The sequence below is a fragment of the Bidens hawaiensis genome, unplaced genomic scaffold, assembly GCF_021521415.1.
Source record: "Bidens hawaiensis isolate Kalapana, Puna unplaced genomic scaffold, B.hawaiensis_p1.1 tig00012085_1, whole genome shotgun sequence".
Taxonomy (NCBI): Eukaryota; Viridiplantae; Streptophyta; class Magnoliopsida; order Asterales; family Asteraceae; genus Bidens; species Bidens hawaiensis.
Window position 1 is genome coordinate 571049 of NW_027491971.1, and position 12356 is coordinate 583404.

Sequence of the window (12356 nt, forward strand, 5' to 3'; positions counted from 1 at the left end):
TGGCTTGTCGACCCGACGAGGGTGTTCATTGTTTCAGTTTATTTGGTCGATGTCAGAATCAAATCAAATCAAACCGAATTATTGCAAAAACCAACATTAAATTTTGTTTAGTATAGGTTTTCGACCTAATAAACCAAATGATATTTTTGGTATTCTCTTTGTTTTAGAAAAATACCATTATTTTATTTTATTACTAAATTTGGTTAGCCTAATCAAGATTGGATTAGAGCGGAAATTAAATGGCTGAGTGACAAAACTTAAACATTCATTATTTGATTTATTAATACTTTATTTGGTTTGATCAGAACTCAAATTTCTGAAACCATCCTTTTCGGTTTCGGCCAAAATCCGTATGTAATTCGATTAAGTTGTAAATGATTTTGGTTTAACCGGTTTGAGACCGCATAATGAACACCCCTTATATACGCTTTTAATCATATAATTAACGTGTCGATTCAAAGAAACGATACTCAATATTAGCCGATATACAATCAAGTGACACCAATTATATACGAGCCATAAGTATCGAGTAATTACATAAAACCATCTATCTACATTGTTTAATAATAATAATAATAATAATATTGTTTTGTGTTATAATTACGAATGGAAGTCCATAATTACAGGTGACTGAATGGAGCCAAACATTTGGCAATAGCGAGAAGCCCGCTAATGATCAACATCATCTTGTCTCTTCAAATTAACCCATCAAATACAATTTTTTTTAACACTTGCAATATTTATCTAAACACAAATTTGTGTCAAAATGTCGTGGCAAACTTACGTGGACGAACATTTGATGTGTGACATTGAAGGTACTGGTCAACATCTCGCATCCGCCGCTATCTTTGGTACCGATGGCACCGTCTGGGCTAAGAGCGCTTCTTTCCCTCAGGTTAGTTCGTTAAGCTTTTAGCGGACAAACCAATGATTCACTAACGCCTAATGGAACGAAATTTATTGTTCGTGAATGGTTCATGGACACAAATAAACTAGCACAAACAATGCCAAGTTTTTTTTAGCATTTATATTCATAATCTAATGATACATATAAATTAATCACACATTAGTACAAAAGAGGCTATAAGATGCGGTCATTTTCGCTAAAAGATGCGGCCTATGACCGCACCAAATAGTATCGAACCTTTTGGTATATATAACCGCACCTTTTGCTTATTTGTTAACATATCTAAAGAGGTGGGTTTGGGGACCGCACCTTTTGCCTCCATGCATACAAGAGCATCTTTTTGCCTGCATATATATTTATTTATTTTAAATTTTAGAAAACTAAATATATATTAAAATAAATCAAACCTAATAAATTCCATAAAACACAATGAAAAATATATAAAAGTATTCTAATATATAAAAAGGTTTCATTGTTTACAAATATACATGTTTAAAATTAAACTATATGTGATAACTTCCCGAACCAACATCTTCATTCTTGCAATCCGAACCGACGTCCTCATTCTTGCAACCCGAACTAACAACTTAATTCTTGCAACCCAAACTGACAGCTTAATTCTTGCAACCATATATGTAGAAACCACCTAACAAAACATAATGTTGCATTAATAAAATGAAGCTAAAAATTATATGCAAGTGTGTCCGACAAGAAAATGTAGTGTTCATTGTTGTTATTAATATAAACTTATGTTCACTTGGGTTGTATATAGTTAAGGCACTATATTATCTATTGAACAAATCAATGCACAATTACCAACACCATTAACCAAATTAAACATAACAAGTAAAGAGAACATGTGATATTAATGTGTTTAAATATGGACTCTGGTATGCAATTGCTAAGTTGAAAGTCCAATCTAATTAGGGGTAATATTTCAAACTCACCAATCTATTTGCAGAACCGTGCCAAGCTGTGAATTGTGTTAGTCAACAACTCTGCAATAAGAAGGATGTCGAAACAACAATAAGAGAGAAATAATCATAAGCTTAGTAAATCATTGAATCAAAATCAACCTAAACTACTATCAAAGAGTAATTAGTCATAATAAAATTGAACAAAATGGTAAAATATCATACCGATGCAGTTGTGCGGGTGTAATCCTTTCTTATGTTGTCTTATTTTTACCCAACTGCAGTCACCATTGATAAAGTAAACCTAACTGTAGAAAAATATGAACAAAACCTAACTGGGTTCAAATACCGACATGATTGGGTGCGGGACGTTCTTTGGGACATCTTAAGGCGAGCTGGGATATCAGCTAAAAAGGAAGCCCCCGTAAACTTCCTTACAGACCCCACGGAAGGGAGATCCACTCTACGACCGGCAGATTTGCTCGTCTTTGGTTGGGCCGGGGGAAAACACGCTTGTGTTGACCTCACAGGGGTATCTCCCTTAGCTGGTTTGAGGGATAATGGGTTTGTAGCTGGGCAAGCAATAAAAAGGGCTGAAACGAAGAAGGTGGAGAAACATGCTAAAGCCTGCGAAGAGAACCAACATGTTTTTGTCCCTCTGGCTTTTGATACATTTGGCTCCTTGGCACCGGAAGCTATCCGTTTTCTAACCAGGGTCCAACAGGTTGTGCATAGCAATGTGTCGACTCCAAAGGGGCAGGGGTATGTCTTTAGCAGGTTAGGGTTTGCAATTCAGAAAGGGGTGGCGGCGCAGCTTGTTGCCCGCCTACCTGCTATATTGATGTAATATCTATGTTTCATCAGTAGAAATAAATAAAATTTTATTTCATAAGGTTATTATGAAAAGTATGCAAAGGATTTTAATTTAAAATTCTAAAAAGATGCTCAAGACACTGCATTTATTTTTGATGTTTTAGGCCAAATTTGGAGGATTTTAAGAATCTTAAAATTCTTAAGATTGTGGGGTTGGACCGCACCTTTCATTCGCATCTTTTGCTCACTTTTGTACTAGTGACATAACAATAATAATACTTATATAGAGTTTTGTTATATAGTTAACAATTTTGTTTAAATCTATATGATGAGATTAGAAAAGAATTGAATATTATATAAAAAAATTAATGAACAAACATAAACAAACAAATTTTAGCGAATATAAATGGGCGTTAGCGAACGTCTTGTTTAATGCTCACGAACACAATTGAGCGGATACAGCCTTTTTTCGTGTTCTTTCATTTAGAAAATCGAACGAAATTTCTTGTTCATGTTTATTCATTTATTAAACAAGCAAACATAAATGAACTTCTCGCCAAACAGTTTGCCGAAGGCTCGTTCGTTTACAACCCTAGTTGTATTCAATTAAGATTGTGGGCGCAACCTAGTTTGGTTGAGAAAACTGGCGCAATTTGTAAATGAGCCGAGCCTAAGTCAATGTAAGCTAACCTTCTCGTTTGTTTGACTCGTTACATTTAATCCAAAGTTTTAAATGTATAAATTATCCCAAATTTTAATATACTTACATTATGTTACGTTATATATATTAAATTTTGTTTCTATACATCTATAAAAGTTACAAGCCAAACTTGAGCTAAGAATCTCAGCTATATAAGCGAGTCTAGCTAGCTAGACTCGGTTTGTAAACGAGTTGAAGTCAAGCCAAACCTGGCTTGGCTCGATCCTTTACAACCCTATAAGCAATGTTTTTATAATGGGACGTTGATGGTTTAACCGATTTGAAAAACCAAATGATATGTATAATATAAAAGTTTAAAATAAAACATAAATCAATTTGAAATGTTAATATACATTCCTCAACTGGACAGGTTGTATAAGCAGTTCCCTTTCGACCAGTCTAATCAACTGGTCCGGTCCAATCTTAAGAACACGGGGTGTAAGAGAGTTTTTAGACCACATAGTCTGATAGTTACTATGGCTATCTTTATATTGCACATCAACTTCACATGCTATATACTTGCTTTCATGTATTATGTTGTGCAGTTTAAACCTGACGAGATTAATGCTATCATCAAAGAATTCGATGAACCAGGTACTCTTGCCCCTACTGGTCTATTCCTAGCGGGTGCAAAGTACATGGTGATTCAAGGTGAGCCTGGAGCTGTCATTCGTGGAAAAAAGGTAACATAAACATGATTTACAAAATATCAAAAAGAGCTATCTTAATGCCATAACCTTGATACAAAAAACAAGTCCATCATTTCATCATTTTTAGCCTGAAATATGATAGCTTTCGAAGTTTTCTTTGGTAATCGTGAGAACTCTTTAGTACAAAACTCACGGGACCCTATCAATACTCTGCTAACCAGTGAGATAGTCTTGTTTGTGTTGGCCACTTAACTTTTTGTATCTTGTTTCTCTTTTGTACATAAAACAGTTGCCAAACTTGATGCTCAATTAATGGGACATTTTGGTGGCGGCAATATGGACATGTGTGGTTAGATATCGGGACTAGATAGATTAGGGTTGTAAAAGTTTTTTCGGGGATGGATTTGATCGTGTTGACCTAAAAATCTAAAATACTTTTTGTCCAAAATTCTTAACTTTTCATAATAAATAATGTCTTAGACGTGATTACAAAAAATGTATTATTTGAGTAAGAACGTATATATATATATTTTTTGTTAAAATAAATTAGGAAGCTTTATGAGTTAAGAATACCAGTTTTGCGAGGACATGCTAAATCAATCTTTTGTGTTATAACCAATTTGACTCTAGACTCTAGGGACTCATTGTCATCTCTAGCATTAGTTATATGCTCATTTCAGAGACCAAAAGGGTGATGGGTGAGTTAATAGCTGGGACAATATGAGTAATTTCTCAAAAGTTGGGATGAAATGTGAAATTTTGGCTTTTCACATAACCATCCATGTAATTTACTCTTATGCTTATCTTTATAGATGCTTAAATATGGACAAAATAACTATTTAAATTCACAGGGAGCTGGAGGAATCTGCATCAAGAAAACCGGTCAATCCATGTTGTTTGGCATCTATGAAGAGCCGGTGGCTCCTGGTCAATGCAACAAGGTCGTGGAAGGGTTGGGTGATTATCTTGTGGATCAAGGCATGTAATCCACAATATTATCATCACTGGAAGTACTTCTTATTTATAAGGGTACACATTTTGAATATAAATACGACTTAGGTTTTTACATTTTGGTGTGCTTTAGTCTTGAAAATGTGAACAAATACCGTTTTATCTATTGTTTCATTCGGAGATATGATCTTCGAGTCCTTGTTACATATAAGTTTATGTGTATCGTTATTAACGAATCTATAAGTTCAATAAGTTGGTCTATGTTTATGATCCCATTGTGTTTCATAATTTCATATATTTGTAGATTGCTTGAAATGGAATTTCTTTATTTATGTTCATTAGTTTGGTTACTTCTTCACAAACATTTATACAATTATAGCTTAAAAGTAACTAAACAAGTTGGCACAACAGAAAGAAAGAAAGAGATTGCAAAAAGAAAAAGGTGAAATATATGATGGTCCATCCACTATATCAATGGCTTTTGAAGAACACATGGCAATGGTAGCAAATGTGTCCATTCAATCTTTATAGCTTTTACATTATAGGTCTAGTGTTAAAGGATATAAATAATTGAGTTGTTAACTACAATAGTTCTAATATCACTAACGTAACGTAGGCGACTTGCAAAAACTACAAACTTTCACAAACGTTTCTAGTCACATATCATATCAGTAGTCCATCTTTTACAAAAGTCCTTTTATTTTCCACATAATCACACCACAAGTTACATTTAATTAGTGTAATCAAATTTTAAAGTTGCACAATTTGAATATTACAAAACTTGACAAAAACATGATTAAGTTTGCAAACTTTTAAACTTTGTAAAGTTTATAAAGGTTTACAATTTTTATAAGTTTATGATTTTCTTTTCATTTTATAAAATCTTATAAAATAAACATAATTCGTTCTAACCAAGTCTACACTAAACAATAAATGCAGGTATTATGCAAACAATAAAATAGGTTAACATAACTACAAATTAACAACCTAATAATCATTGGTACAAACTAAAATAATAATAATCATTTTGCTATAAACCGTTGTACATTATGACCTTGATTTATCTTAGTTTGTCTGTTAAAATGTATTTTCTAAAAACATTGTGTCCGTTAGACTTCATTCTTCCTCATCAAATTATTTGTAAGAAGATTTTGTTGAGTAAATTTTGTTGAATGAATGAAATGAGCAATTGCGAGAACTCTGAAAACAAATTATTATAGTTTTTGTTTAGTCTTTTGTTGATAACACATAAAACAACTACTAAATAACTAAGTAAAAGAGTAAGCATAATACGAGAGTTCGTTTCAATTCATTCAATGCATATTACACACATTACACATATATAACCAATACCTATATATCATAAAGATATGATCATGTTAATAAGTTAAAAGATCTAATGTGTAATTACATGTGGCCTCTCATACCATTAATACCATCAGATAAGAGGTCACCCACATGGTACTATTTCTGGTAGGGGTGTGCATGGGTCGGTTTGGGGCGGTTTTAGATCAAACCCATAACCATAACCAATATGTCGGTTAATAGATAATCATAACCATAATCGATCCGTTATGGCGGATTCGGTTAATCGGTTTTGAAGGTTATAGAGAGTCGGTTATGGTTCGGTTAACCGTGACCAAACCAATGTATAATTGAGCCTAAAACTTTGGTACTAAAAAAATAAAAATGACATGACATAGTTCAACAAATTATATAATTCTTAATATTAATAATATATATTCAAATAAACAATTAATGGTTTAACTCTTTAGTAAAATTAAATCATATAGTATAAAAATGAGAGCGTTATTAGTTTATTACCTTATTTAATTTTCAATAAATTATCAACAGTGTGTCTAATCATACTCCATAAAGTTGAGAATCTTGTAAATGGGGCGGTTCGGTTTTGACGGGTTTGAAATTATCTTTAACCATAACCGACCCGTATTTGGCCGTTTTTAAAAATTCATTAAACCGACCCGCTGGTTATGTCGGTTATCGGTTAAAATTGGTTCGGTTATGTCAGTTATGGTTCGGTTAATAGTTATGGCGGTTAATTTGCACACCCCTAATTTCCGGTTAAGCATATTTCATTTTGAAGCTCTTCTCTTATGCACTATCATTAAGTCCTAAAAAGTCTCAGTGAAATTTGAGTCTCAGAATTCCTTAAGGCACAATATCTCCCTTGTGGCCGAAACTATATACAACCATGTGACGTTTGCCTAAGATGTTACATAATGAGTGTGTAATATTAACATGCAAAATAAGTATCCATCGATAATACTTTCACATCCATGTTAGCTACTTATTTATTTATAGACAAAATCTTGAAAATACTCATGAACATAAATTGTTGAATTCATATTGTTGCTTTATGCATATGTAAACCTAATTTGATGTCTTTTCATTTTATAAATTCTTAAAAAATAAACATAACTCGTTCTAACCAAGTCTACACTAAACAATAAATGCATGTATTATGCGAACAACAAAATAGGTTAACATAACATAAAATTAACAACCAATAAAATAATTAGTCTTTTGACATTGTTGGTACAAATTACAATCATAATAATCATTTTGCTATAAACCGTTGTACATTATGACCTTGATTTATCTTAGTTTGTTTGTTAAAATGTATTTTCTAAAAACATTCTATCCGTTAGACATCATTCTTCCTCATCAAATTATTTGTAAGAAGATTTTGTTGAATGAATGAAATGAGCAATTGTGAGAACTCGGATAGTTCAAACTTCATGAAAACATGCTATTAGAGTTTTTGTTTAGTCTTTTGTTGATAACACAAAAAGCAACTACTAATTAACTAAGTAAAAGAGTAAGCATAATATGAGAGTTCATTTCAATTCATTCAATGTATATTACACACATTACACATATATAACCAATACTTAAATGTACTATATCATAAAGATATGGTCATGTTTATAAGTTAAAGATCTAATGGTACTACTTCCGGTTAAGCATATTTCACTTTGGAGTTCTTCTCTTATGCACTGTCATTAAGTCCTAAAAGTGTCAGTGAAATTTGAGTCTAGGAATTCCTTAAGGCACAATATCTCCCTCTGTGGCAGAAGAAACACTAACCGGACCCCGGGCAGATTACGGGTAACCTGGGGGTTAGATAGATGTTTCCCACGAGGGGTTAGACCCGGTAAAGATGGTTCTTCTGATAACCTGCAAAACAGACACCGTGAGCTTGTCACTGAGAAGGGGGGGGGGTTCCTCCTTGTGACCACCCTCCGGCGTGAGAATCAGACTAGATTGCTCTTTAAATATAAATGTATATTAAGAGATTGCTAGAGCAGATATCAGGTATAATATGATAAGATATGTTGTGATATGATGGTAATGTGTTAAGATAAGATGATCATACCATTTGTGGTATTTATAGCCGAAGGTAGGTTTCCAAGGAGGTGTGGCCGGCTGCAATAGTATTCCTGTTCCACCAACAGTGGCCTACGCACGTGCCCTGCTGGTAGTTGGTGGGTAGGCAGCGGCTGATAGTGACCAGGCCTGCTGTGTACTATTCCTTTTCCACCAACTGCCGGCTATGCACGTGGTATGACAGGAGTTGGTGAGTAGGCAGCGGCTAATAGTGACATACAGTACAGGAGCATGCTGCTCGCCATACTGTTGTCAATAAGCTGTCGTATCTTTAGTCAGATCTTTTGCCCATACCTCGTCAGGTACAGTACAGAAGATCTTCCCGTATCGTACGGACTGGCTTATTTGGGCGGGAGTATTCCCCCTCCCGCCCTTGTGCGGGATTGTTCCCGGCTTTGCTCATTCCTTCAGGTGACACTGAGTGATTGAGAGCTAAGTGCCTTGTGCGTGTAGCCTTGCTGCGCGGGTGGCCTTCCCTGATGGTTTGTATCCGCAACTGCGGGAACAGGCAGAGTCCTTCACCATTGAGAGGCATTTCCTGCGGGAACAGCTTGCGTACTGCGCGTAAGGACGTCACGTCTCTGAGCATGGTTGGTCCTGCGGATCCAGTTGGTTTCTGCGCAGACGTCCCTCTTCAAGGTGAGTCTTGCGGGTCCAACTGGGCTCTGCTGGGACCTACCTCTTCAAGTCCCCCCAGTCCAATGTTCTTCTCATGAGTGTTTAATAAAGTGAGGTGAACTTTTGGACTTAAGCAAAGGGTTTTGAAAAGGGTTTTTTAAGGTTTTCCATGGGGATTCTTCCCGCGGAAGTCCTTGTCACTTGCAGAAATTCCCGAGTTTCCTGCTTGATCTTTGGGTATGATGCGGGTAGGTCTGTAACCTCCTCGCAAGTCAGGAGCGTTGAGTCCCACTTGTGTGGATTCTCCATGAGGTTTTGGTAGTTTTGAACATAGTGATCAATTATGTTAAAACCACCAATTCCATCCTGGAGCTTCAAACAATGTAGTTCTCGACGTTCCCGCTATGCGGGGATGTTATTTCCGTTTCCGCAAGCATTGCCCAGAAGATCCTTCTTGGTTTCAATTCCCTGCGGAGCGCTAGGTATGTGAAGGGTTTTGCCTTAACACTGTACCCGCGCTCGTCTTACGGTTACTTTACTTCCAAGGTATTCCTGGCGTCAATTCCCTGCGGGTGCTAGGTATGTGAAGGGTTTTGCCTTAACACTGTACCCGCACCCGTCTTATGGTTACTTGGTTGCCGAGGTATTCTTGGCTTCAATTCCCTGCGGGTGCTAGGTATGTGAAGGGTTTTGCCTTAACACTGTACCCGCATCCGTCTTACGGTTACTTGGTTGCCAAGGTATTCTTGGCTTCAATTCCCTGCGGGTGCTAGGTATGTGAAGGGTTTTGCCTTAACACTGTACCCGCATCCGTCTTACGGTTACTTGGTTGCCAAGGTATTCTTGGCTTCAATTCCCTGTGGGTGCTAGGTATGTGAAGGGTTTTGCCTTAACACTGTACCCGCATCCGTCTTACGGTTACTTGGTTGCCAAGGTAAGGGGTATTTTCCCGCTTACTTTTGAATCTTTTTGAATTTTTTGAAATTCGAAGAGTTGGTGAAAGGATAAGAACAGTCCAAACCTCTGAAACGTCGTGCGACGGTTTCTTCTGACTGTGTCAGGACGTGCAGGAAGTTATGGTGACGTGACAGTACATGGTCATTCCAGACGCTTTTTCAGGCGCGTGGGCACAATTTTTCGGGCGCGTGGCCGCGAAATTAATGGTACGCGTCCTTTCAACAGCTGTTGCCAGCTTGCTTTTTGCCACGTGTCATAGTTTCATTGCACCTTCGATTTCTCTCTCTTCCGCATTAAATTCATCGCATTAATTGCAATTAGTATATAAAGGGGGAGAGGGTTCTTTGTAATCCACACTTTCACTCTTCTCTTCATCTTCAAAATGATTTCCGGCGAATACTCATCTTTTCAGTCGAGCATTCCCTTGAAATCGTTTTCTTCTTTCTGCAAGATGTCTTCACGTGATCTCGAATCTACAGCCGATGACAAGAGTACTGCTGGCGAGTGCCAGTGTGCTCTGCCTGTCGATCTGTATCAGTACGTCGTCAGGAAGTTCATGCTCGAGTCTCTCGAGCCTGAGTTTCCTGAACCCCATCAGACGGTGTACGATGCCCCCAGAGGCAAGATCGGGGTTTATGCTGCATTCTTTGTCTATGGGAATCTTAGGTTCCCATTGACAAAGTTTGTTTACCGTGTCCTTGAGAGGCACGGTGTGCACCTGACTGAGGTGCACCCGATGGCGGTTGCCAAGGTTCGCCACTTCGAGTGGGTGTGCCGGATTCTGGGCATTGAGCCCTATGTTGACCGCCTGATGACCTTCTACTCTTGGAGGTGCATCCAGGGGTGGTATACGTTAATAACCCGGATTAAGGGTTTGAAGATTTGCGCAACCGAGCGCAGTCTTCGCTCGTGGAAGCGAGAGTTCTTCTACATCTCCGCTCGCGCCATCCCCCTTGCCATGAAATTCAAGAATGGGCAAGCACTTCCCAGCCTTCACGCCTCCAACTACCAGGAGGCGGAATGGTTTGCGAAGATATCCCGAGTCCAATCTCCGGTTTACCGGTTTGCGGAGTCCGGGATGGTGATGCTGGGGATGAGCCGGGTGTGGAAGGCTGCGGATGCGCAAAAGATCCCAATCGTCCTTGAATACGGTTCGAACTCTGTTCCTTACGGTATGCTTTGTTTCCTTTTGTTAATTTAGAATTTCTTCTAATCTTCTTTCCTGTTTATTTAAGAGGGGAACGACTTGCAGTCGCTCATGTACCCGCGGGAGGCTGACGGTCCCGCTCGGATGGGTACTCGTGCTCTAGACGAGAACGAGTTGCCCATCCTAGAACAAACGGCGGATCGGTTCGTGGAGGTCTACCCGTTAGGCCACGAGATCCTTAGCGCCAGGCGGCCAGGTAAGGCGCTATTCGACCCTCGACCCCTCAATGTTGAAACCTCTGCTGGAATTCCTCTAATCGTATGTTCTGATGAGGAATCCGCAGATGGTCCTCCGTTGGTGCGGAAGAAGAAGGCTGCCGGCGGAAAGGGGAAGGAGAAGGTGGCCTCCACTGCCGATCCGGCGCCTCGGTCTGATTCGGAGACCGAGAGCGAAGAGGTGGCGGGGAATCCCGGTGGTGATAAGACCGCCGCTACGGAGGCTGCGACGATTGTCACCTCCGGAGAGCCAAGGATGACATCGGTGACCGGCGTGAAGAGGCCGGCTCCATCGGGTTCATCCCCGCCCGTCCGTACTTTCAGGCTCAAGAAAACCCGTAAGTACAAACTTCCTTTATCTTTAACTTCATAGTTTTCCATCATTAATGCTTATCTTCTTTACGCAGGCGTGGATGTTGACGCATTCCAGGGTGGAGCGCAGAGGAGTACCTCTCCGCCAATGACGGTAGGCTTGGTCAGCCTACCTGAGGCGACGACTCAGGCGCCTGCGCCTGCTTACGCTGGTTCAGTTGCTCACTCCTTTGAGCCGACTGTTCCAGCTGTGATGACGTCACCGCCGGCTGTGAGTGCTATTTTTACCGCATCTTTCACCGAGCCGGCGGTTACTTTTGCTGCGGATTCCGCGGCTGCGACCGCGGCGGCTTCTACCCTGCCTCCGTCATCGGCAACGACGGCCGAACCTTCAGGTATGCATGGGGCTTATCGCCAACCTCTGCCTCCTTCCCATATGCCTGACCTCTTGGATGGATTTCCGTTGGGTTCAGGTGATGGGTTTGGCGGCTATCGGCCTGTTATTGACCCTACAGGTGCGTAGGGTTCTTTTGGCCCATTTTATATATATTTTTTTATCATATTTTCCTAACTGCTTTATGTTTTTTGCAGTGTCGGATTCCAATGAAGTGTATGTTCCACGATGGAACATTCGCCGAGGAACAACCCTTCGCACCCCTGTGGAGTGCGTGGAGTGGGCTCGTTACGCTGCTCCCAGTGGTGCG

At 39.0% G+C, this 12356-nt stretch overlaps 1 protein-coding gene across 1 annotated transcript; it reads left to right on the plus strand.

The window, feature by feature from the left end:
• Positions 1-645: 645 nt before the first annotated feature.
• On the plus strand, positions 646-5535 carry LOC143539894 (profilin-1). The gene is made up of 3 exons (XM_077033079.1): positions 646-895; positions 3880-4017; positions 4836-5535. Exons 1-3 carry the CDS (start codon positions 767-769, stop codon positions 4968-4970), a joined length of 402 nt encoding a protein of 133 aa, XP_076889194.1. The 5' UTR covers positions 646-766; the 3' UTR covers positions 4971-5535.
• Positions 5536-12356: the final 6821 nt, after the last annotated feature.